We start from the raw sequence: 27070 nt of genomic DNA on the forward strand, positions 1-27070 counted from the left end.
CACTTGTGCTGCCGCCTACCCTGACCATGGTTCATCTTCACATTTGCTATTCTGCTGCCTCCCCTGACTTCGGCCTGTTAGGAGCAGGCTAAAAGGAGATCCATTCTTTGGATACCACACTTTCCAGAGGCCTGTGCCTAAATCTAGCCGGTGCCCACACCCAAGGGCTCAACCTGCGGGAACGAGGGCTGGTAGTTGTGAAGTTCTTGAAAGGCCTATGCACCTGCCCACTTTTGGCTGCCAACTGTGAGGACCTACAGGGCTCTGCTCTGTAGGTGGAGCCAACTTTGCTTTGGCTCACAGGTCCACCAACGTAACAATAGTACCAACAATGCATATAAAAATAAATTAATAAAACAGTAAATAAAATCAAAACAAGTAAAATAACATAATAAAATTAAACAGTAATAAAATACATTAATTACATGAGTCACTGTAACATTTTAGTGCAGTACAAGGATTAAAATAGTAGCAGAAGAAAGTAAACATCCCAGATATATAAGATCAGGTGAAGGCTTGAGTAAATAGAAAAAATCAGGGTAACCAGATGATTTCTGGGACTCTAATGCAAAAGGTTCCAAAAATATGGGCCTAAACAGGAAAAAGCACATTTCCTTGTTTAACTCAATCTGACAAGTTTAAACTGCTTTATAATTATTTTCCACTATCATATTTGCAATACATATACCCTCATGAAATATAATTTTTCTTTTATCAATCTAGCATACATCATGAAATCCAATACATTTTACAGAAATTGCTATAACTGTTTTCATAATCTGCTGTTAACAAGCTCTGAATGAGAAGATTTGCACATAAAGTATGGAAACTCACTATGGGGCAGATGTTCAAATGGTTACGCGTGTAACATACACGTGTAACCCCCGAAAAGCTGCCCCTGCGCGCACCGAGCCTAAGCCCCGGGATGCACGTATTTCCCAGGGCTTTCAAAAATGGGCAGGCTGGGGGCGGGACTGGGGGTGTGGTGGCAGGCCGGGGGCGGAGCCGAATCCTCCGGCACAGCGGCCTGTACCGGGGGATGGCGAGCCGGCACGGCGTAACTTTTTCAACAAAAGTAGGGGGGGGGGTTAGTTAGGGCTGGGGTGTGGGTTAGATAGGGGAAGGGAGGGGAAGGTGGGTGGGCCGGAGATAAAGTTCCCTCCAAGGCTGCTCCGATTTTGGAGCGGCCTTGGAGGAAACGGGGAAAGCATTCGGGGCTCCCCTCGGGCTTGGCGTGTGCACCCCCTTGCGCGCGCTGACCCTGGATTTTATAAGATGTGCGTGGCAGCGCGCGCATGTTATAAAATCAGGCATAGATTTGTTTGCGCCGGGTTGCGCAAACAAATCTACGCCTGCGCATAAGTTTAAAAATCTGGCCCTGTGAATGTTGAAGTAATAACATTTTTTGTAATTTTTAGGTCCTCAACTGGTAGAGTTCGATGGCCAGCAATTTCAGATCAACTCCATAGATGGGAATATGCTGTTTTCTGCAGAAGAAAATGAAGTTGCAGTTGGTACTGATAAGCTTCGAATTACAGGTATGTAGGTCATTTATTTATAGAAAGTCACAGAATATTGCATAGGAACAATAGGATGCTAAAAAAATTGTGATCTTATAAAAAAAGACATTAAAAACAGCAGAACTGGAACCATAGTAAAGGAGAAAAATATAAGAATGGCATTGCCAATAAAAGTGTTAGTACCAAGCAACTATTTTGTAGAACATATGGAGAAAGATCCTCAAGTATCAAAAGACACAATCAGAGACTAAGTAAATGTGAAAGAAAGATACAGAAATTGTCCTAATTTTATTGGTCTGATTAAAAAGAACTTTCAAGTTCATCTTCATATACGAGCTTTAGAAGGAACCTCTCTTTGGCACAATGCAAGTATAAAGAAAAGCAGTGGCAGGAAGTTTGTGAGATTGAAAGCGTATCCAACATACCCTTGCTTACAAGGTTGTGCAAAACTAACCTATTTGGAGATATTACCTTGACAGTACTGATATTTGCATGAGCTATATTTCAAAATCTAGCAGTTTTTATTTTCAGTGCTGCAGTAGAGCTACTTTAAACCACAAATATTTGCTAGATATCTTTAAGGCATCAACGTGTCTGTTTCCTGGCTCAGTGGTGTCTTCTCTTAGTGACAAAACAAAGTCGACTTTGGAATAAAACTAACTTTTTTCTATAAAAACAAAGAATATGATGGCAAATCAACCGGGTCATTTATCAAAATGCGTTAGGGCCCTAACGTGTGTTAAATGTGATCTAACGTGCATTGCGGGCGCAATAAATATCATAATACAAGCTAGCATGCAAATTTACATTTGAGTATGCAAGTGGGAGGAGTAAATGGAAATTAGGGTATCCTACCACATTAACGCACAATAACACAGGATTTAACATCAGAAATAAGTACACCTTTTTTTTTTTTTTTTTTGCGGTAGAGGGGAAAAAAGATTTTAGCACATGACTGTGGCTGTTATCGTGGATCACTACTGTTATGTGCGATAAAATGATTCCTTCTATCAGACACACCTACCGCTCCCTCCTGGGCCAATAAAAACGCCTTTTCTTACCTGGCCTGTCCTCCTAAACCTATTATGTTTGTGGCAATTTAATTATTGGGGGATACTGGATACTGGATGCTTCGGGATGCTCACAGCATGCAACATCACAAACAACAAGAATAGGCAAGGGAAGTTCCAATTCCTCTTAGGGAAGTCCCTGCACCGGATGCCGAGAGTCAGGGCCCACGGCAGCACTTGGCATGCAGGCGGGCATGGTGGAGGAGGTACAAGGAGTGCATCTTTCCTCCACGAGCCTCATTGCCGAGCATGCCTGAAGATTATGTAGTTAGCAAGTATCGCCTCAGCTCTCAGGCTATCCTGGAATTATATGAAGAAATCCGAGGGGATCTGGATCCGGTCACGGAAGGTCCACGCTATACCAGGCCTCACTAAACTATTGGCCACACTGCATTTCATTGCATCCGGCTCCTTCCAAACTACAGTAGGGGTCGTCAAGGGAAAGTCCCAAACCAATTTTTCCTGATGTCTGGGCCAGCTGTAACAGCTGTATGTGACCGCATTAATCACTACTCAGCATTTCCTCAGGACAGGCAGGACTTGATGGAATTGAAGAAAGGCTTTTATGCCATTATTGAATCCAGCGGCATTCCCCGAGGAGCCCATCTGAGGAGGGGCTGAGCCGGAGATAGAGAGGTCTGGGGTACTATCATTGGTGGAGCCGGCTTCCTCTACTGGCTGAGGGGGTCTTGCCTCGGTTCTCTCAGAGCCTCTTCGCACTGCAGGCACAGGGCAGAGGTCACTTCGGGTTGTGCAGCTCTCAGGTGGCAGGCTGGGCAGAGGGCTTGTCCCTTGGCTTTCTTGGCCGGCGGTGCCATGGTTTGTGCGTGTGGAGTGGCTCAAAACTCTTCTGTGCGCGTAGGTACGCGCGCCGGGAGGCTTAGTTGTGCGCTCCGGGTGCGCCGACGCTGTGCATGCAGGCCGCTATATGTGCGCTTAGCGGAGATGTGCGTGCCGCTGTGCGCAGAGGCCTATCTATACGCCCGGCATCGTTGAGCGTGGCGCTGTGTGCCCGGCACAGATGCACGCACCGCTGTGCGCACAAGTAGTTTGTGCGCCTGGCTCAGTTGTGTGGACAATACAGCAATCAAGGGAGGAAATGGCGCCGACGACCATGCGGGCAAGATGGCGCCCCCCCCCCCCCCCCCCCGGAGGGTCTCCACGTGGAAGGACCCCCTCATACTGGATCGGGGTCTAGCCCGGATGGCGCTGCTCAACCCGATTGAACAGACGCCGAAGGACAATCTGTGCGGCTAGCCGAGCCTCGGAGACCGGAGACTTTAAGAAAGTTTTCTACCTTACCTTGTCTTTGCGCTTCCCAGTCTCATGCCGGGCGGTCTCCGGCTGCGGGGGGAGAGGGAAAATACTTTCACCGCCGCGCTCTGTATTGCACCCGCTGCCTCTCAGCCACTCTGGGGCCTAAGTCCATGCCGGGAGCCAGCTACCGGACCGAGGCTTACCTCTGAGGGATTTCGGAAATCACCTCAGGAATTCTCGACTGGGGGAGGGACCCTTAGGTATCCCCGCAGGAGAGCAGGTCTCGTCTCGTAGAGGTAAAATTTTCTAACACTGTGCAAGTGTGTGTGGTGTCCCAAACTGCTTAGGAGATGGAGAAATACAGAAGAGCTGAGCTTCCTGCACGGGTATATGTAGGCTGACGTTAGATTGAAATCTGATTCCATCTCCCAACTACTATCAGGAGTACACTATACCCATTGGTCCTGAGTCCATCTGCTACACGCTAGGAAAGAGGCTTTTATGCCATTGCTAACTTTCCCAATGATCTGAGAGTTATCGACTGCACCTACATAGCCATTATCCCACCCCATAACAGGGAGGAGATCATCCGCAACAGAAAGCTCTTCCACTCCAATAACGTGAAAGTGGTCTGTGATGCTCGAATGTGCATCCTTGACATGGTGGCCAGGTACCCAGTAGCTGTGCACGATTCTTTTATACTTAGGCAATCGGGCCTCTATGAAAATTTTGAGGACACCCTGTATGGTGACAGTTGGCTGATAGGTAAGAGAGATGCTCTTTTCTCTATTCCCTCTCTGGCTATGCGTGTGCAGCAAACAATACAGGCATGGGATGGGGGTGGGGGGCTGTGAGGGATATAACAGCATAGCTTACACAACAAGTGGCTTATACAGTTAGGTCTACACGCCATTGCGCCAGAGCATGGCTTTCTCTCCCCATGTTGGAGAGGACTGCTAATGTTGTGTGGCCAAACAATGCACTTGCCATAAAGCTTTGTGTGTGATCAGCCACTACACACTTTCTACGGGTTAATTTTAAACATTTGCCATTTCCAACCCTCCCATTTTGGATCTGTTGAAATCTCACCGATTAATCACAACCTTTTAGTGTCTACACTGTTGGCCCTCCCAGGTCAGGTATGCACTATTAGTGATGGGTCAGCCAGGATGTCAGGCACAGTTTTTTTTGCCCATTACACAGGTAAACCAGAAGCTGCGGCCTGTGCATTTTTGGCCTTAGCATTTTCACTGTATCAGATCAGACACATTTGTATTTCTGGAGGACATACTTCAGGGCAGCCAGGGACTTGCACATTCATACCACGAGGTAGAGGTTTTTCTGTTCTGCCACGTGTGGCAGCTCTGATGATGGGTTTGATGAGTGCTATGAATGGGTAGCCTTAGCTTAGTTGTGAGTGACAGGCACACATTTGGCCAGATGCAGTTTCCTAGTCTGGAAGATTTGACTTAGAATAAGCTAGTGCTATAGGGGTAGATTTTATAAATTTGCGCAGGCACGAACAAGAGTACGTGGGATTTCAATAGATACGCGCGTAGCCATTAAAATCTGGGGTTGGCGCGCGCAAGGCTGCCCAAAATCGGCAGCCTGCGCGCGCCGAGCCGCGCAGGCTGCCTCCATTCCCTCCGAGGCCGCTCCAAAATCTGAGTGGCCTCGGAGGGAACTTTCCTTCGGCCTCCCCCCACCTTCCCCTCCCTTCCCCTACTTAACCCCCTCCCCCCCCCCCGGCCCTATCTAAAGCCCCCCTACCTTTGTTGTACAAGTTACGCTTGCTCGAAGCAAGCGTAACTTGCGCGCGTTGGGCCGGCCACCGGCACGTCATGGTCCGGAGGCCGCGGCCATGCCCCTGGAATGCCCCCGATGACACACCGGCCGCGACATGCCCCCCCCCCCCCCCCGAAAAGCCCCGGGACCTGCGCGCGCTGCCGAGCCTACTCAGCATAGGCTCGGCGCGCGCAGGGGGAGTTTGGGTCAGGTTTTCGGGGGGTACACGCGTATCTTACGCGTGTACCCCTTTGAAAATCTGGCCTTTAGTGTTCATATAGTATGACAGAAAAAGATGGCATGGACTTTGGGTTGGGAAGTAGGCTTTTAAGGATCATGCTAAACCAGAGCTTAGCTTCTACTGTCTTATAGTATGCTGTGGGTTGCCAGCCACATCTCAAAGTTACGGTGGTGTAAATGATGCAGCCATTCTGACTTTCTATACACATCACAAAATATCAATAATGAGAAAGATAGCAAGCTGTAATCACTAAAACCAATAAAATACCAAGCATATACAGCTTTGGTTTTGGTTTTTTTTAGCAATCAAGGGTGCATCTATTTGTCTCTCAATTTAAATGCAAGAAAAAAAGGGGGGAACCGCTACTCAACAATTTGCAAATAATTGATTCAGTTATCTAGTTACTATCTGCTATATCTTCCTCTTCTCAGTTCCGGCACCCCTGTTCATTGTAACTTTTGTCTTCTCTATACCATGTTAATAGTTAGGTTACGACCCTTGTTATTTGTAAACCGACATGATATGATATGTATCATGAATGCCGGTATAAAAAAAGCACTAAATAAAATAAATAAATTCTGAAATATTCAAAGACAAGTCTCCCATCAAGAATGTGAATTTTGTTGTTTAGACTTTAAAAATTTTTTATGTGTGCCACATCAGAAAGCCAGTCGACATGTTCTTTGCACTGAAGAACCGTCCGGTCTACTAATTATTTGTGGCTTATGCAGCTAGAAACTTGATGATAAATTGTTTTTGTAAAGATTTATATCTGTCTGTTCCGACTAAAGATGGTAAACAATCTAAACCCGACGGCGGCCGGTGTTTCGCTACGTGATGTAGCTTCCTCAGAGGCAAGTTAAGATATTTCTCATTTTTCAAAGATGTCTCTTATGTTCGGAAACCAAGTCTCACAAAAGTTATCCGCACTACTCTATAGCAGACACAGACAAATGACATTATAGTAAAAAAAGAAAGAAGATTTTATTAACATTGAAAAGTGAGAAAAATCAAGTTGCAAGATATAAAAGAAAAATCACTAGCCCTACTCTTTATCTGAGGTCAGTTCACTTGCAAAATACTTCAAACTCTCACCTAAATTCTGGCCAGAATAATAACAAAAGTTCTCAGATAAGTCTCATGTGAGTTCCGTTTTCCTTTTCTTTAAACAAGCTGCTCCACTGTGTACTTGATGAAGCTAATGCAGACGCTTGAGATCCTGTGCTCAGTTCAGCTGCAGGGTCCAGTTGCTTCAGGAGATTGGAAGACCCGGTTCTCACAAAAATATTTATAAGTTCCCTCTCTACTCTATATAAAATTGTGACAAATCTTCTGAATTTCCCTGCAACTAAGTCAGCCTGGTACTGAATGTATGCAGATACTATTCTAAATACTGTCCTTCTGGTTATAAATGAAACAAAAGGTCAGGAACTACTTGAAACTCATACTCTTTTCCCTCACTACAAAATGACAAACTACTTCTTTCTCGGTACTGCTGTTTGTTTAATATTCTACAGACTATGGGTATGAGGAACACTCCCATCTATCTGCAACTATTCTTTCCTTTGTGGTAGCAGCCACTTGGCTAGGGTAGGAACCTACCTCATTGCTATGTCCTTCTGTCTTTTCCTCACTCTGCCTGTCTGACTGTACACAAAAGACAACCTTTCTTTTATACCTAATTTAAAAATTTTATTAGTAATCAATCCTCTGGTCCGGGATTACACCCTAAGTTCTGATTCTAAGAACTGCCATAGGTCCATTCAACTCAAAATTTTCCTTCTGCGGAAATATCCATATAGGAGTAGATTTTAAAACATGCGTACACACGTCCATTTGTGCACAATTCCCGATTCGCACACATGGATGTAGGTATTTTATAACATGCTTTAGTGTGCGCATGCTATAAATTACAGTTCCTGTGCACACACATGCGCCATATTTTAAAATCTGCGCACGCATGTGTGGGCAGGTTGGGATTTGCGCGCGCATGGGGGAGAAATTTAAAAAGCTATTCGCAGCAATACGAGTAGAGCTTCCCAGTTCCCTCCCAGTCCACTCCAATTAAGGAGCAGACTGGGAAGGAACTTCCCTATACTCCTACCTAACCTTCCTACCCTTTCCCCTCTCCTCTCCTCTCCTCAACAACCCCTAACCCCTTCCTAACTATTATACTTTTTTTGTTATTATCTTGCTGTTCCTTCGAAGCAGCAGTAGACTCTGTGGGCCAGACAATTGCCGACGAGTGCTTCCCTGGGACAGCGGCTAATGACGCTGCCCCGGCCCACTCCCACAGACTGTGCCCATCAGCCCACCCCTTTCAGACAGGCCGGTGCTTCAGTGCATATCAGGGGATGTGCGCAAGGCCCGGCCACGTGCCTAACCCCTGAAATATACGCATGTGGCCTTTTTTAAATCGGGGCTTTAATCTTAGCAATTGTAGCCAGGTCCACTTTGTGGTGTTGCAGTTCAGGGGATAATACCATTGGCTTACAGCCACGGCACCCCACCCCTTTGTAGTGGAGCCAGAGGGTAATTTAACATTTGCATAGATGAGAAGGACTTCTGTAGGCTTCAAAAGGAAAGAACTTGCATTGGCCCCTCTGTCTCAACCAGCAAAGGTAGTGCCAAGTAATTCACATATCACCATTTGTCTTTACTGTTCTTCCCTGGCATACTTCTGGATCTGCAACACCAAAAAGAGTGCTAGATATGTTTCCACATTCCATAAATTCCAAAAACTTTTCATCCAAAAAGCTTTTTTATTATTTTTCAATTTGGCAACTCCACTGTAAAATGTTATATTCCAAACACGGGTCCCCCGACACGGACCCGTGTTTCGCCGATGCTGCGTCGGGACGGACACACAGGTAATATCAGCAAGTCTACAAACAAAACGTTAAAAGGACTGTGTCAAAGAATGGGAACAATGCTGAACAAAGTGGAATCCCTGTTGACCCACTGTTGATAGCGTTTGAAAAATTGGTATGCAATGATATTTATTCACTTATGCAGGACAGACACCATATTCACTATAATCTCACTAAACAGGAAAAAGCACTTTTAGTCTCATTATCAGAAGATCCTACAATTATAATAAAATCAGCTGATAAGGGGGGTGGGATAGTCATCATGAACCAGGTAGACTATATGACAGAGGTTCACCGCCAACTCAATGATACCACCTTTTATTCACCCTTACCTGGGAACCCTACAGACTCTTTAAGGCTTGAAATTTCTACACTGGTCCAGGATGCAGAAATAAACCGATACATTACCCATCGTGAGGCTAGTTTCTTGACTTAAATTTCCAATTACACTGGTATTTTATGTGGTTCCTAAGATCCAGAAGACCTTACAAAATCCCCCGGGACGCCCTACTATGTCAGGGTTTGGCTCCATTTTAGAACCCCTTTCACAATTCGTGGACATTTTTTTGAGACCCTTTGTCCCTGCCATAAAATCTTATGTCCGTGATTCATCGCACCTTATTACTCTATTGAAGGAGTTAGATGTACCCCCTTCACCTTGCCTGTTGATTACTTTAGACATAACATCGTTGTACTCCAATATTCCACAGCAGGAGGCATTAGAAGTGGTTGAGGAGACTTTGAATCATCGCCCAGTAACTATAAGGGTTCCTACTTCATTTCTAACACGATTAATGTCACTAGCACTCACAAAAAACGTTTTCCATTTTGAAGAGACTTATTATCAGCAAATTAAGGGAACGGTTATGGGGGCCACCATGGCCCCTAGCCTAGCATGTCTATACGTGGCGAAATTTGAGCACACGTACATTTATCCTTCATCTTGGTATAAATTCATACATGCCTGATTCAGATACATAGATGATATTTTTTTGATCTGGGTGGGTACTGACATACAGTTTTGATTGGATAAACCATTGTAGCCCTCATTTAGCGTTTAGTTTTAACATGCACTCGTCCCAGATTCCTTTTTTGGCCATGTTAATATCTTTTGACAGTCAATCCTTTTCTACAACGATTTATCGCAAGGACACCGACCGCAATACCATCCTGAATTTTAACAGTTGTCATCCCAGAACTTTTAAGAAAAATATACCCAGAGAGTGATTGAACCGAACTGTCAGTGGAGCCACCCAAATGTCTCTGAGCTCCCTTACTATCTTAGGATATATTCTTTCCAAGCCCAGGGGCATGTCTACTTTTAGTTTTATAAATTCCATGCAGATTCTTTTCTTCTGTTAATGGAGCGGTATTTCTCCTTCTGCTATATGCATCCCTGTATCTTAGGTCTTACGTTATCCCCTTCTCTGAACTCTGAACAGAAATATTTGTTTAATATTTCTGAATTTTCTTTGTCATCATGCAAGTAACTATTCTTTATGCCATAGAAAGGGCATATTATACAAATGCATACTATAAAGAGAATATGATAATTCTATATCTCAGAATCTTAGACTAAGGAAGTGCTATATATTTCATTTAAAATTATTTTTAAAGATAATTGAAATATACAAGGGGGAAGAAAGAGGTAACGCAATATTCAAAGCATGATTTACAATGGGGGGTTTTTCCCACTGGATATATGGAGAAAATAAACTTAGGGGTCCATAACTCCAAATTCAAAATGTATCTGGCTAAGGAAGTTAGCCTGGTAAACATATCCAGCTAATTTATTTGGGATATTCAGAGGTACAGCCACACCACTGACTATACCTGGATAACTGTTAGTTAGCTGGATAAGTTTATCCAGCTAACTTTAGATCTGCTGAAACTTATCATGTTAACTTAGCCAGATAAGTCTAAATATCATTACTTATCCAACTAAGATAAGTATTTCCTCCCTATTACTCCCTGTCCCGCATACTACTTAACCAGCTAACTACTGAGCCAGATAAGTAGTTGTCCAGCTAAGTGATGGCTGCTGAACATGGCCAGATATTCAGACACCGCCACTTAGCTGGATCAGTCAAATCTTATCGGGCCCTTTGTAAATCAAGCCTTTTGTAAATCAGGGCCATCTTAGCTGAAAAATATATTTGTTCTTTTCTTTCTTTGTGAGGTATCATATTTAAATTCATGCACAATGCCTTTCCTTTCCTTTTAGGACCAGGAGGTGCTCTTTGCGAACACTCTGTGGAGACACCACTTGTCAATGCTGAAGGTTTTAAACAGCTGAGGTAAGGACTTTAAATAACAAACCAACCCCTTATTAGAGTACAGTGCTTTGCCTTTGCTCACCTTTTCTTTTGAGTGAGATCCCCAATCTAGAGAACATGGTAAAGTTATTTAATTATTTATTTACATTTATCACACCTCTCCCAAAGGCTCAAGGTGAGAATGCATAATGTATAACAAAGTACAGTAGCACAAATAATGAAGGTAAAATATACCAGTCCCCATCTAGCCACTAAAGAAACTCAGACCCCTCCTCCACTATCATGACTTCCGCACCGTCGTCCAAGCCACCCTTTCCTCAAAGCTGGACTACTGTAATGCCCTCTTCCTTGGCCTACCCTCCTCCACCACCAAGCCCTTACAAATGCTCCAGAATGCCATCGCCAGGGTCATCACCAACTCAAGGAAAGCTGATCACATTACCCCAATACTCAAAGAACTCCACTGGCTCCCCATCGCATCCCGAATTCTCTTCAAAATTCTAACCATAGTGCACAAGTCCATCCACTCGCACATTTCCAATTGGTTGGATGAACCCTTTCGTCCTATACGCACTGAACGACCCACTCGCACTGTCAACAAAGGCACCCTCTCCATTCCCCCTTTGAAAAAAGCCCACCTCTCCTCTACTAGGGACCGTGCACTATCCATTGCAGGCCCTAAACAATGGAACACCCTCCCTACCACTCTCAGGCTAGAGCCATGTTACGCCAAGTTCAGAAAAAAACTTAAAACATGGCTCTTCCGACAAGCCTACCCTGATTAAGTACACCGACTTCTGCAAGTATCTTGCCTACGCCTTGTATATTCCTGTAAATAGTCCGTTGCAGTTTTTATTTATTGCTTTAATTCCTCCACCTCCTGCTCTTTGTATACTCCTCCTTGTTCGCCCTCCCTGTTCATTGTAATTTCTACCTTTAAAGTTACATTGTAAACCGGTATGATGTATGCATACTAATACCGGTATATAAAAGTTTTTAAATAAATAAAATAAATAATAATAAACAATATGAGACCTCTTAATGCATGTTTAAATAATTCTTCAACAATTTGTAGTCATATAAACTTGATTATAAAACCTTACAATACCCTGTACTTTCCCAAACAAAATACATAAAACCATATACATATCATATGAACATCACTCACAAATTCCGTACATGCTTCAGTAGCCTCACATAGTATTTACATTCATCCTAAAAAAAAACCCTCAACATCCCCCCACCCTGATGAATCATACGTTTTAATTTCAATGTTTCAACCTGACAAGGAGTCCTTGTTTCGCCAAACCTATGGCTTCCTCGGGTATAATTAAATATTCACCCTTACAATAAGGAGATAACCCAGGAATACAAGTTCATATAATGGGCCAGATTTTCAAAGCGTTACGCGCGCCGGGCCCATTTTAAAAAGGCCCAGAAATGCGCGTAAAGCCCCGGGACGCGTGTAAGTCCTAGGGCTTGCAAAAAGGGGCGGGGAAGGGACCGGGCATGGGCGGTCCAGGGGCGGGGTCAGGCTCCCGGCAGAGTGGCCATATTTGCCACTGTCCCGGGGAGTACGCGCCGGCAGTTGGCTGGCAGGCGCAAAAGGTAAAACAAATTTTTTGAGGGGCGTTAGAGTAGGGCTGAGGTGGAAAGGTCAGGTTAGGGGGAAAGGAAGTTCTCTCACAGGCCGCTCCAATTTCTGAGCGACCAGGGAGGGAACAGGGGAAGGCAGCGCGGCACAGCGCACACAAGGTGCACAATTGTGCACCCCCTTGTACGTGTGCACGTGCCAGGTAGCGCGCGCACATGTATGCCGCGCACGCATGTTATAAAATCTACCCTGATAAGCAGAAAAGGACCAGAAGGCTCATATGCATCCCATACAAGAGGGGGTGATACTGGACCTGGCGCTTACCAACAGGGACGGTATTTCTGATGTTTTAGTGGATGATCATCTGGGAACCAGTGTGGTTCAATATTAGGATGCAAGAGATGAAGGTTCATTCTAAGGCGAGGGTCCTAGACTTCAGAAAAACAAACTTTCTCAAAATGGAGGAGTACCTCAAGAAGTCGTTAGCTGGATAGGAAAATCTAGGGGTAGTAGAAGGGCAATGGGCAAAACTAAAAGGAGATATAAGGGCAACTAAGTTTTTTGTTAGGAGTGTAAAATAAAGGGAAAAGAAGACAGTTATGATTTTCTAAAAAAGTAGCTGAAAATGTGAGAGAAAAGGTTAGCATTCATAAACTACGAAATTGCAGAAAGAGGTCAAGCAACAAGATCTTAAAAATTAAAAGATGCTGGGAAAGTAATCAGGAATGCAAAAATTCAAATAGAAGAAATAATAGCAAATACGGTAAAAGAGGACAAGCCTTTTTTTTTTTTTTTTTTTAGATATGTTAGAGATAGAACAAAGTACAAAAGTGGCATTGTGATACTCAAAGTTGAAGGGGAGGAATATGTAGATGCTGATGAGGGAAAAGCAAAATTTCTTAACAAATATTTCTGTTCAGTGTTCACTGTAGAAGGGCCTGGAGCAGGACCACATAAAACAAACACAAATAAGATTGGAAGTGAGGTAAACCTCAATCAATTTTCAGAACAGTGTGTTCGTGAGGAGCTAACTAAACTTAAAGTAGATAAGGCGATGGGGCCGGATGGGATACATCCAAGGATACTAAGGGTACTTACACATGTCCTGGCAGCTCCCGCTGGTTGACCTTTTCAATGCTTCTTCAGAGTCTGGAGTAGTTCCGGACACAGGAAAAGGGTGGATATAGTTCCTATTCATAAAAGTGGAAGTAAGGAGGAGGCTGGGAACTACAGGCTAGTTAGTCTGACCTCTCTGTTAAGCAAACTCATGGAATTGCTGCAAAAACAGAGGATAGTGCAATTTTTGGAATCCAATGGATTGCAAGATCTGAGGCAGCATGGTTTTAGCAGAGGTAAATCTTGTCAGATGAATCTGATCAATTTCTTTGATTGGTTGACCAGAGAGGTGGATCAAGGAAGAACACTAGATGCAGTGTACATGGATTTCAGTAAGGCTTTTGACACGGTTCCGCACAGTGTACTGCCTGCAAGAAACGTGGACCCTTGGTACTGTGGTGCGGTTACCACAGCCTAATGAACCCAGCAGGCCCACACCGGCCCACATTGGCACCTTGCAGAAGAGCCCTCTAATGGGACGAGCTGGAGCTTTGCCTATACCAGCTGTCTTTCCCACAGGTTGAGCTCTTGGGTTCTGGCAACCAGTAGGTCTTAAGTAGGTCCCTAGGGCATCCCGTCTCCAAACCCCTGCACAGTCAGGTCTCCTGGGGGCCCAATGCCACAGATGCGCTCATTTGCCTATTGCATTGAGTGCCCAAGGGAGATGAATATGCATGCATAAAAACCGGGTGCCCAATTTGGATGCATGTTTTTTACGCACACTTTATTGCATTGGCCTGTTAGTTTGACAGCTTAATGGTTTCACCGTCTGATCATGCCACTTCCCTTTAGGTGGGGCAACCAATAGGACAGCAGTAGGCAAATTTGGTACCCAAGTGCTGCAAACAGGTTTGATCTCCAAGACATCCACAACGAACATGCATGAGACAGACTTGACTGCCCTGCCTCCATTATATACAAATATATCTCATGCATATTCATCGTGGATATCCCGAAAACCAGACCCATCCGTGACACCTGAGGACTGGAGTTGCCTACACCTGCTGTAGGCCAATGGATTTTAGTCCTCACTTTATTCCCCATTACCTCTCTAAGGGAAATCAAAAATTCAATTTCATGTATGCATTGGGGTAAAACCATTACTGCGTGACTTTATCGGTAAAACTTTGCCAGCTGGCAAGTTTCCATCTGTCAGTTTTTTTGGGGGATTTTTATAAACTGTGCAAATTTAAGGCTTCATTCACTTGCTTTTAATCAATTAAGTACATAAGAACATAAGAAATTGCCATGCTGGGTCAGACCAAGGGTCCATCAAGCCCAGCATCCTGTTTCCAACTGAGGCCAAACCAGGCCACAAGAACCTGGCAAGTACCCAAACAACAAGAAGATCCAATGCTACTGATGCCAGTAATAGCAGAGGCCATTCCTTAAGTCAGCTTGATTAATAGTCGTTAATGGACTTCTCCTGCAAGAACTTATCCAACCCTTTTTTAAACCCAGATACACTAACTGCACTAACCACATCCGCTGGCAACAAATTCCAGAGCTTAATTGTGCGTTGACTGAAAAAGAATTTTCTCCGATTAGTCTTAAATGTGCTACTTGCTAACTTCATGGAATGCCCCCTAGTCCTTCTATTATTCGAAAGTGTAAATAACCGATTCACATCTACTCGTTCAAGACCTCTCGTGATTTTAAAGACTTCTATCATATTCCCCCTCAGCCATCTCTTCTCCAAGCTGAACAGCCCTAACGTCTTCAGCCTTTTCTCATAGGGGAGCTGTTCCATCACCTTTATCATTTTGGTTGCCTTCTCCATCACAACTATATCTTTTTTGAGATGCGGCAACCAGAATTGTACATGGTATTCAAGGTGCGGTCTCACCATGGAGCGATACAGAGGCATTATGACATTTTCCATTTTATTAACCTTTCCCTTCTTAATAATTCTTAACATTCTATTTGCTTTTTTGACTGCTACAGCACACTGAGCCAACGATTTCAAAGTATTATCCCCTATGATGCCTAGATCTTTTCCCTGGGTGGTAGCTCCTATTATGGAACCTAACATTGTGTAACTTCAGCAAGGGTTTTTTCCTATAATCAACATCTTGTACTTGTCCACATTAAATTTCATCTACCATTTGGATGCCCAATCTTCCAGTTTCGCAAGGTCTTCCTGTAATGTAATACAATCCGCTTGTGATTTCACTACTCTGAATAATTTTGTATCATCCGCAAATTTGATAACTTCATTTTTCATATTCCTTTCCACATCATTCATAAATATATTGAAAAGCACCAGACCAAGTACAGATTCCTGAAGCACTCCACTGAGAAAATTAACCATTTAATCCTACTCTCTGTTTCCTGTCTTTTAACCAGTTTGTAATCCACGAAAGGACATCACTTCCTATCCAATGAATTTTTAGTTTTCTTAGAAGCCTCTCATGAGGGACTTTGTCAAACGCCTTCTGAAAATCCAAATACACTATATCTACTGGTTCATCTTTATCCACATGTTTATTAACCCCTTCAAAAAATGTGTTAGTCAGGACTTCCCTTGGGTAAATCCATGTTGACTGTGTTCCATTAAACCATGTCTTTCTATATGCTCTGTTATTTTGATCTTTAGAATAGTTTCCACTATTTTTCCTGGCACTGAAGTCAGGCTCACTGGTCTATAGTTTCCCTGATCGCCCCTGGAGCCCTTTTTAAATATTGGGGTTACATTGGTCACCCTCCAGTCTTCAGGTACAATGGATGATTTTAATGATAGGTTACAAATTTTAACTAATAGATCAAAAATTTCATTTTTGAGTTCCTTCAGTACCCTAGGACTGAAGGAACTGCAGTCCAGGTGATTTGCTACTCTTTAGTTTGTCAATCTGGCCTACTACATCTTCCAGGTTCACAGTGATTTGGTTCAGTTCATCTGACTCATCACCCTTGAAAATCATCTCCGGAACTGGTTTTTCCCCCAAGATCCTCATTAGTAAACACGAAAGCAAAGAATTAATTTAGTCTTTCTGCAATGGCCTTATCTTCCCTAAGATCCCGTTTAACCCCTTGGTCATCTAACGGTTCAACTGACTCCCTCACAGGTTTCTTGCTTCAGATATATTTTTTAAAAGTTTTTATTATGAATTTTTGCCTCTACAGCCAAATTAATTTCAAATTCTCTCTTCACCTGTCTTATCAATATTTTACACTTAACTTGACAATGCTTATGCTTTTTCCTATTTTCTTTAGATGAGTCCTTCTTCCAATTTTTGAAGGATTTTTTTTGGCTAAAATAGCCTCTTTCACCTCACCTTTTAACCATGACGGTAATCGTTTTGCCTTCCTTCCACCTTTCTTAATGTGTGGAATAGGGTTGCATTTTTAAACAATGTCCATGCCTGTTGAACACTTTAAACCTTTGCAGCTGCAACTTTCAGTTTTTTTCTCACTATTTTCCTCATTTTATCAAAATTTCCCTTTTGAAAGTTTAGTGTTAGAGCTGTAGATTTACTTATTGTCCCCCTTCCAGTTATTAGTTTAAATTTGATTATGTTATGATCACTATTGCCAAGTGGCCCCACCACCGCTACCTCTCTCACCAAATCCTGCGTTCCACTAAGAATTAAATCTAAAATAGTCCCTATCTCGTTGGTTCCTGAACCAATTGCTCCATGAAGCAGTCGTTTATTTCATCCAGGAACTTTATGTCTCTAGCAATTCCTGATATTACATTTACCCAGTTAATATTAGGGTAATTGAAATCTCCCATTCTTACTGCACTGCTAACTGGTTAAAAGACAGAAAACAAAGATTAAGCCTAAACTGTAAGTTTTTCCGAGTGGAGAAAGGTGAATAGTGGAGTGCCCTAGATATCTGTTCTGGGACCACTGCTTTTTAATATATTTATAAATGATCTGGAAATGGGAACAAGAAGTGAGGTGATCAAATTTGCCAATGACACAAAATTATTCAAAGTTGTTAAATCACAAGAGGATTGTGAGAAACTGCAAGAGGGCATTGCAAAACTGGGAGACTGCGCATGCAAATAGCAAATTAAATTTAATGTGGACAAGTGCAAAGTGATGCACTTAGGGAAGACTAATCCAAATTAAGGCTACCCAATGCAAAGTTTCACATCAGGAGTCACCACACAGGAAAAGCATCTAGATGTCATCGTTAAAAATATGTTGAAATCTTTTGCTCAGCGTACAGAAGCAGCTAAGAAAGCAAATAGAATGCTAGGGATTATTAGGAAAGGAATGGAGAATAAAACAAAGAATAACAAACAATGCCTCTATATCGCTCCATGGTATGACTTCATCTTGAGTACTGTGTGTAGTTCAAGTCACTACATCTTAAAAAAAAGTAATAGCAGAATTAGAAAAGGTACAGAGAAGGGCAACCAAAATGATAAAGGGGATGGAGCAATTACCCTATGAAGGAAGGCTAAAGAGGTTAGGACTCTTCAGCTTGGAGAAGAGACAGCTGAGAGGAGATATGATAGAGGTCTATAAAATAATGAATGGAATGAAACGAGTTGTATACTCTTTTGAGAAATACAAAGACCAGGGGATACACAATGAAGTTACTAGGTAATATATTTAAAATTAATAAGAGAAAATATTTTTTAACTGAATGCATAATTAAGCTCTGGAATTCGTTGCCAGAGGATGTGGTAAAAACTATGGGGCGGATTTTAAAAGCCCTGCTCGCGTAAATCCGCCCGGATTTACGCGAGCAGGGCCTTGCGCGCCGGCGCGCCTATTTTCCATAGGCCTGCCGGCGCACGCAGAGCCCCGGGACTCGCGTAAGTCCCGGGGTTTTTCGAGGGGGGCATGTCAGGGGGCGGGGCCGATCGGCGCGGCATTTTGGGGGCGGGCGTGGTTGCGGTCCGGGGGCGTGGCTGCGCCCTCCGAAACCGCCCCGGGTTGCGTCTCAGCGTGCTAGCGGCCCGCTGGCACGCGGGGATTTACTTCTCCCTCCGGGAGGCGTAAATCCCCCGACAAAGGTAGGGGGGGGTTTAGATAGGGCCGGGGGTGTGGGTTAGATAGAGGAAGAGAGGGGAAGGTGAGGGGAGGGCGAAAGCGAGTTCCCTCCGAGGCCGCTCCGATTTCGGAGTGGCCTCGGAGGGAACGGAGGCAGGCTGCGCAGCTCGGCGCGCGCCGGCTGCCCAAAATCGGCAGCCTTGCACGCGCCGATCCTGGATTTTAGCGGCTATACGCGTATCTACTAAAATCCAGCGTACTTTTGTTTGCGACTGGTGCGCCAACAAAAGTACGCAAACGTGCATTTTTTGAAAATCTACCCCTATTAGTATAGCTGCATTTAAAAAAGGTTTGGACAAGTTCCTGGAGGAAAAATCCATTAACCATTATTGAGGTAGAGTTGTAGAAATCCACTGCTTATTCTTGGGATAAGCAGCTTGGAATCTGTCTACCCCTTGGGATCCTGCCAGGTACTTGTAACCTGGATTAACCACTGTTGGAAACAGGATATTGGGTTTGAGGGACCTTTGGTCTGACCCAGTATGGCAAGAGTTATGTTCTTATGTACATTGTTATGGCTCAGGTCATGTGTTGTACACAAAAAAGCTGCAGCCTTATTTACACAAAATACAGTCTGTGCATTGTCATTAGATTGTTAGAAAGGGGAAAGTGGAAGGGCCAAAAGGTCTCAGATACCCATGTTATGCCTTTCCAAAAGCAATCATGAAGGAATCTACCCAATGTTCACCATCACAGATCAACTTCAGAATGAGAATTACATACTCACTATCACAGGTTTGATGCTTTTATGAGCTTATATTCCTAGGTTATCGCCTTATTATAGGGGTGAATATTTAATTATCCCCTGACATAGTTTGGAGAAAAAGCATTCCTTGTCGGGTTGAGATGTTGAAATTAGGAAAACCTGTGATTCATCAGGTTGGAGGATACTGGGGATTTTTAGGATGAATGTATATGATATGTGAGATTTATGATAGGGCTAGTCAAGCATTTATGGGATTTGTGAGTGGTTATATGATATGTATATTTATTTATTTGGCAGGGGGATCAATGCTTTGTAAGGTTTTATAATCAAGTTTGTATGAGTAAAAGTTGTTGAAGAATTATATAAAGAGTTCATTAAGAGGTTTCAAATATTATTTACTATTAACATAAAATATATTCACATAAAACATATCAGTAAACAAAAAGACAACCAACAATGGACCATATAAAATAGAATAAAAGATCAGTGCCACACCACCTGCACAGGTAGAGCATGTAACTGGGGCACAAGAAGTCTTCTACAGATGTCCCTTTCATCCAGACTCGTGGCACTGGCCCACTATGTGGCACGTCATATTACAGCCTTTGCTCCTGGGATCATAAACCATGTGGGGCATGCCGGAGTGGTGTAAGAAACCATGTTTGTTTGAGATGCCAATAAACATACACTTATTGCAACAACCACCCTCATACGGGAGCCCAATCTTAACACTTGAGACGTGTGTATTTTTTCATTCACTTGAATAAATATGGGATTTGTAACCCACTGCGAAGTGAATAGTTCACCATATATATCATATAATCATCAGGTTTGTTGCAATAGCTTACAGTAGATGTTCAAAAACAAATGTGAACCTTGGTGGTTTTCTTTTTTTTTTTAATTTTTTTTTCAAAATAATTCTTTTTTTTGTGCCCACACAATCTGTTCACTGCAAAATATATCCACAGATGAAGAAAAACAAAAGAACACTTATTGTGATGTTGAGTCGCAAAGGCACTTCAACTTGACACAGTGTGTGTTTCGCTTAAAGAGCTCATCAGGGGCTCGGGCTTCAAATTCAATTTTTCTCTGTGGATAGAACTCCTCTCAGCGTTTTGGCATGTTTCAGAAAATGGAGCGACTCAACATCACGATAAGTGTTCTTTTGTTTTTCTTCATCTGTGGATATACTTTGCAGTGAACAGATTGTGTGAGGACAAAAAAAATAATTATTTTGAAAACATTTTTTTTTGAAAAAAAGAAAACTGCCAAGGTTCACATTGAACAACATCTGCTGTAAGCTGTTGCAACAAACCCGATGATTATATGATATATATGGTGAGTTATTCACTTTGCAGTGGGTTACAAATCCCATATTTATTCAAGTGATTGAAAAACTAGACACGTCTCAAGTGTAAAGATTGGGCTCCCGTATGAGGGTGGTTGTTGCAATAAGTGTACGTTTATTGGCATCTCAAACAAACGTGGTTCATTATAAATAAGATTGTCATAATACTACTACAGTTTATATCCAGTTGTTAAGTGTTCATATGGAGCCTGCTGCAGAAGCAGCCTATTTACCAACTGGCAAGATGGGCACTTGGGCTAAGGCTGTCAGGCCCACCAGGGAGATATGTTGGACCTCTGCTGGAGCACGGATGGTGCTTGCAGAAAGGGACCACCGGACCCAGGGATCTAGACTGGGGAGGCCAGATTAGAGCACAATGTGTCTGCTATGAAGTAAGGGAAGGGGCAAGTCCTATGGTTGGGACACTGGACTCACTCCTGGAAGTTGGAGAGTTTGGCAGCCTTGTATGCCTGATGGACAGGGCGCCTGGTGGCAGTCACTTCAGGCCCCCTGATCCTGATATGGCCTTTGCTTCAGCAGTCGTGCTGGTGCGATGGACACATCTCTGGCCACAGCATGACCATAGAACCAGGGTATGGGGCAGGACCAGGTTCTGTTGTCCTATCAGGGCAATAGTACCTGGCAGACCCATAGGACAGAAGAAGGAGAGAGCAGAACAGAAGGCTGGAATTCAGTGGGGCAGGAGTCTTGGGGAAGACTACGGCATTCAGGGATAAGCAAGAAAGTTGACCTGTGGGTAATAAACAAATTTATTTTCAGTTTAAATATTGAATTATGTCATATTTGAAACTTTTAAATTGTACAGAGGGTAGTTTTCAAAGGGATCTAGCTACCTAGCCACAGAGAAGGTGTCTAGATCCCTATTTGAAAATTACCCGGCTTCTGAGCAGTTAAATATAGCCAAGAAATGTTACTATGCGGCTCTGTTTAGCTGCTCTAAATGTAGGCACTGTCAGGGGAGCATTTCTTATATCTTTGCATTTTCTTCAGTTCAGGAGGAAATGCATTTATGTTTCATGGAAGTAGCCCCAGCATGGATGTGCGGATGCCGTGAATAACCAGGCACCCGTTGCATCCATGAGGGTGCTGCCTCCGCCATGCCAGCTGGGCTTACCATTGGGCGTGGAGAGGGGGGTCCCTTCTCCTCCCCTTCCAGTGGCAGCTGTCTGAGATGGCACCGGCTGTCTGCGAATGATGCCATGTGCAGGGTCTTCCTCAGCGCATCGGGGGGGGGGGGGGTTGTGCTATTGATGTTACGCCCCCTGGTTTGTCTGGCATTGGGCGCGGTGACGTCTTTAGAACGTGTCCCGACACCGAGCCGTGTAATTGCACAGGGGAGCAATGCAGTGACTTTGGCTGGGTGGGGGGGGGGGACCGACAGGAAATTTAAAACCTGCTAGCTCTTCCTCATTCGGCCTCTTCCTCCTTGGCCCCGGCGCGGCACATTTCCCCTACCACTCACTCCTTTTATTAGTTAATATGATGTGTTAGCAAATCATGATGTTTCATTGTTATTCTGTCGCAGCAGCGGCGACCAAGTCCTGCCTGGAAGATTAATGTAATACTGAGGGCGGTATACAAAGCAAGAAGATGCCAGTAAGGATGAGAGGGGCCTTGGGGCCACCAGTCAGCGACTGGCCATTGAGGACGGATGTCAAGTCTGAGGAGTGGGCCTTGACGAATCGACGGCCAGGCACGTTTGCGAGGGGCTGCAGTGGAGTCTGCTGCTTGGCGGCCTGTCAGGGCCTCCAGTAGTGACACTCTGCCGCTGGTCGGGGGGCTCGCAGGTAGTGCGACCCCCCCCCCCCAAAGACAACGGCACCTCCCCTCTGATTAATATTGGGGCTTGGCGCCTATTGGTTGTTGTTTACATATACAACAACCTAATATTGGTTGTTGTATATGTAAACAACAACCAATAGGCGCCAAGCCCCAATATTAATCAGAGGGGAGGTGCCGTTGTATATGTAAACCGGAGTGAAGGCTGCTAAATATACCTCGGTATAAAAAAAACTCTTAAATAAATAAATAATAAATCAGACTCCCCTATTAGGGTCCTCTAATAAACAGCTGCAGCCATTTTGCATCCTAGTTATGACTGAGGCTTTCATTGTGTCTGTGTAATGTTGGGTGGCTGGCTTGGCTGGGCAGGGACGAGATAGAAGCCAAGTTGTCGGGGCTGCCCGGTTATTTTTCTCTGGTGTTGCACTGCATGCATAGTCAGGCTTGTTAGGATTTTCATTTCAGTTTATCTCTACATTTTTTCTGTTCTTAATTTGTAGTCCCTTATTTTGTATTTGGTGAGAGTCATTTTGTATTCTGTGTATGTGAATGAGGTGAGGGATTCTGCTGTCATGTATTATCTTGCTTGCTCTGTTTTTCCAGTAGAAAGTGTATTGGTGTTCTAGGGCCTATAGTAATATGGGCAGTGCTGCTTCTTCCCAAGTATAGTTGATGCTGTTTGAGTGCTGCAAGTTTGTTATGGTTTGGGCAGGTTTCTATATAGATTCAAGTATTTTTTTTTTTTTTGGAAGGCTTTTGTATTACTTCCAAATTTTCTAGCAGTAGAAGGTGTTTTTGTGGCTGTTACTGAAGTGACACTAGAATTCAAATATTTTTTGTATAGTGAGTTGGTGAGGGCCTGTCTCTTGGAGAGTGTATTCCTTTTAGGTACCTTAGCAGGGATGAGGAGGTAGATCCATGTTATCCCATCCTTTGACTCAGGCAGCAGATTGCCTTGAACCATTTCTGATGGCTGGCACCAGTTACCAATAAAATAAAACTCTGTTCCTGCTCTGGGCTGCTGACAGTCTGAACTACCTCCCCCAGACTGAGGTCATCATCAAAGGCTGGTTCACTGTTTCACATGTTAGCATATCAAAGCACACATTTCAGGCCTGCCCTTTGTCAATGATATCAGGCTGGAGAGGCAGTTTGGTCACATAGCAGCAACACATTTTTCTGATGCACCACCAATTTCAGTAGCCACCCTACAATCCTGATGCAATATGATATTTTCTGTTTTGTTCTCCATTCCTTTTTGGATCTTTCCTAACATTCTATTTATTTTTTTTTACTGCTGTCACACACTGAGCTAAGGATGTTAATTTTCCTGGGTGATAACTCTCAATACAGAGCCCAACCTTGTATACTTGCAGTTGGAATTGTTTTTCCCTATGTGTATCATTTTGCACTTTTCCACATTAAACTTCATCTGCTATTCAGTTGCCCAGTCTCCTAGTCTCACAAGGTCCTTCTGCAGTACCTCGCAAATTACTGTTGTTTAACAACTTTGAATAATTGTCTCATCTGCGGCTTTGATCACTTTAGCAGTCATTTCCCTGTACGTACCAGGATCAGTCCAGACGGTGGGTTATGTCCCCCGTCCAGCAGATGGAGTCAGACAAAGCTTTGGAGGGTGCTGATATATCAACCAGTGCACCCTCCCTAGATCCTCAGTATCTTTCTGACTCCAGCAGATAGGAGTAGGGGAACCGTGTGCTTCCCCTGTTTGGTGGACTTTTCTCCACAATTCTATTTTTTCTTCTTCTGTTCTCAAGGTTGGATCAAGTTTGTTTAAAAAAAAAAAAAAAAAAAAAAAGAGTTTTAAGAAAGTTAGAAGCTCTGTGTGGGAGTTTTCTCATCTCTTGCAAGCAGTGCTGTGTGGGCACCTTCCCTTCCCCCATCCCTCCTTCGGTGGGGTAAGTGGCTCCTTCGGGCTTTTCTTTTATTTTTCTCCTGTTTCCTCCTACAGGTTCTAGCCTCTTTACTGTTAGGGCGGTGGATGCTGGTGGTGCCAGCCCCTACCCCCCTCGCCGCGCTTTCCCCAGTGGCCCCGAGTCGCGCATTCCCCAGGGCCGCCTCAGCAGAGAGGCACATTCCTCTGCTGTCAATTGCCGGAGATAAGGGTACAGCGGAGGCGTTTGTCCTGCTCCCCGCGGTGCTCTTCGTTTGTCGGCTCCGAGCGGCTCACCTCCCTCCTCTTCCCCCCCCCCCCCCCCGGTCGCCCCCGAGCATGCTGCGGTCCCGCTGCTCGGCGTGCGGCGGCCCGGGGTCGCGAGGGTCACACGAGGGTCTTTGTGAAAGGTGTCTCCCTGGTTGGGAGGACACCTCCCTGCCGCGGGATAAAGCTTTTTCGCGCACTCCAGCGCGCCGTGGACTACAGGAGCCGGCCCCGTCCCCGCTTTCAGCGGGAACGGTGGCCATTTTGGAAGCAGGGGACAACGTGCAGCAGCCATCAGGAGATGCAGTGGAGGATTTCTTTGACATACCCCGGTTCCCTTGCTAGCTCTCCCGGTACCCCCGGGGCCCCCCGCATTCTCGGCGGAGTTCATTGTGCTTATGCACAATGCTTACCTGCAGCGCCTGGAAAATCCTAGGGTTTCCGGGTTTGAGCCACTACCAGCCAAGGCTCCCCGGCTATCTGAGACACCCATGGGGGCCCAGGGCACATTTTGCCCTCCCCCTGGGGGGAGGGGCAGCCCCTCTCCCGGATCCGGGGGGAGATCCGCTGTCTTCACTTGGGGATGATCTGCTCCTCACTAAGCAACTGGAAGGAGATGATCCACGAGTCCTTCACATCTTTCAAAAGGAGGAGCTAGAGGACCTAATCCCTCATATCCTGCAGGAGCTGGACCTCAAGCCTCCCATAGACCCCCTGCGCCAGTCGTTGCCTCTTCTAGCAAGAAAGGGGATCTAGTTCTGGCTGGCCTGCGCCCCTCATCCCGGGCCTTTCCCACCCACGCCACCTTCCTACAGCTCCTGGCCAGGGAATGGGATACTCCCGAAGCCTCCCTCAGGGTCGGCCGGGCGATGGAAAAACTTTATCCACTTCCAGAGGACTTCCTGGAGCTCCTCAGGGTTCCTAAGGTGGATTCATCGGTGTCGGCGGTTACCAAATGGACTACACTACTGGTCACTGGTGGGACGGTCCTGCATGACCTCCAGGATAGGAAGCTGGAAGTCTACCTAAAGAGGGTTTTTGAGGTCTCGGCCATGGGTGTTCGCACTGCCATTTGTAGTTCTTTCGCACAGAGGGCTGGACTCTATTGGGTCCAACAACTTCTCACCTCCCAGGAACTACCACCGGAGGACGCAGTCCAAGCAGACCGCCTGGAGGGCGTCATAGCCTATGGAGCGGATGCTCTGTACGATCTGCTCCGGGTCTTAGCATGGTCCATGGTCTCCGTGGTCTCGGCAAGGCGCCTCCTCTGGCTTCGCAACTGGTCGGCAGATTCCTCTTCCAAATCCAGCCTGTGATCTCTTCCTTTCAAGGGCAAGTTTCTCTTCGGAGACGACCTCGACCGAATCATTAAGTCTTTGGGGGAAAATGCGTTCCATCGTCTGCCTGAGGACTGCCAGCAGCCTATTCGATCGTTCACTTCTTTCTGGAGTCGGCCCCGCGCTCAACGCCGCTATCGTGGACCCCGGCAGATGGTGCCCTGGGCTCCATCCACCAGAACACAGTCATGGCCCCGTTCCTTTCGTGGACGCAGACCACCCAGGGAGGGGGCTCTGCAAGGGGTTTCCTCCAAATCCCCCCAGTGATGCCAGGCTCACCCACTCCTCGACCCCCCCCGGATCGGAGGATGACTATCCCTCTTCTATGAGGAGTGGGTTCAAATCACCTCAGACCAGTGGGTCCTAGACATCCTAAGGAACGGCTATGCATTGGAGTTTGCTCGCACTCCAAGGGACAGATTTCTCTTCTCACCGTGCGGTCCTAGTCACAAGCGAAAAGTTGTGTAACAAACCCTCGACAGGCTCCTGGATCTTGGGGCCATCTCGCCCATCCCCTCCAGAGAGGTAGGTTCGGGCCATTATTCAATCTACTTCATCGTACCCAAAAAGGACGGAGCCTTCCGCCCAATCTTGGATCTCAAGGAGGTCAACAAGTCCCTCCGGGTCCTTCGCTTCCGAATGGAGACCCTGCGCTCCGTGATTGTGGCGGTACATCAGGGAGAGTTCCTCGCCTCTCTGGACGTGACAGAGACCTATCTCCACATTCCAATCCGCAAGGCTCATCAGAGATTTCTGCGTTTCAAGATTCTCAACCAGCACGTTCAATTCCAGGCTCTCCCCTTCGGATTGGCGACCGCACCGCAGACGTTCACAAAGATCATGATTGTAGTGGCAGCGGCTCTCCAACGGGAGGGAATCCTAGTCCATCCCTACCTGGACGATTGGCTCTTCCGGGCGAAGACCTTCTCCCAGGGACAGTGGGCAGTCTCTCGGGTCGTTCAACTCCTTCAATCTCT

The 27070-nt window shown here is 45.1% G+C and overlaps 1 protein-coding gene across 4 annotated transcripts in view; it reads left to right on the plus strand.

Moving 5' to 3' along the window:
• The window catches only part of SGCG (sarcoglycan gamma), a 157455-nt gene that overhangs the window by 116266 nt on the left and 14119 nt on the right, over nt 1-27070 (plus strand). For all 4 annotated transcript variants that reach the window (XM_029602542.1, XM_029602540.1, XM_029602541.1 and 1 more), the window contains 2 exons: nt 1419-1538; nt 10968-11040. In XM_029602542.1, coding sequence (XP_029458402.1) covers nt 1419-1538; nt 10968-11040 — 193 coding nt within the window. The remainder of the gene's footprint in view (nt 1-1418; nt 1539-10967; nt 11041-27070) is intronic.

The sequence above is a fragment of the Rhinatrema bivittatum genome, chromosome 5 (genome assembly GCF_901001135.1).
Source record: "Rhinatrema bivittatum chromosome 5, aRhiBiv1.1, whole genome shotgun sequence".
In the NCBI taxonomy this organism is placed as follows: Eukaryota; Metazoa; Chordata; class Amphibia; order Gymnophiona; family Rhinatrematidae; genus Rhinatrema; species Rhinatrema bivittatum.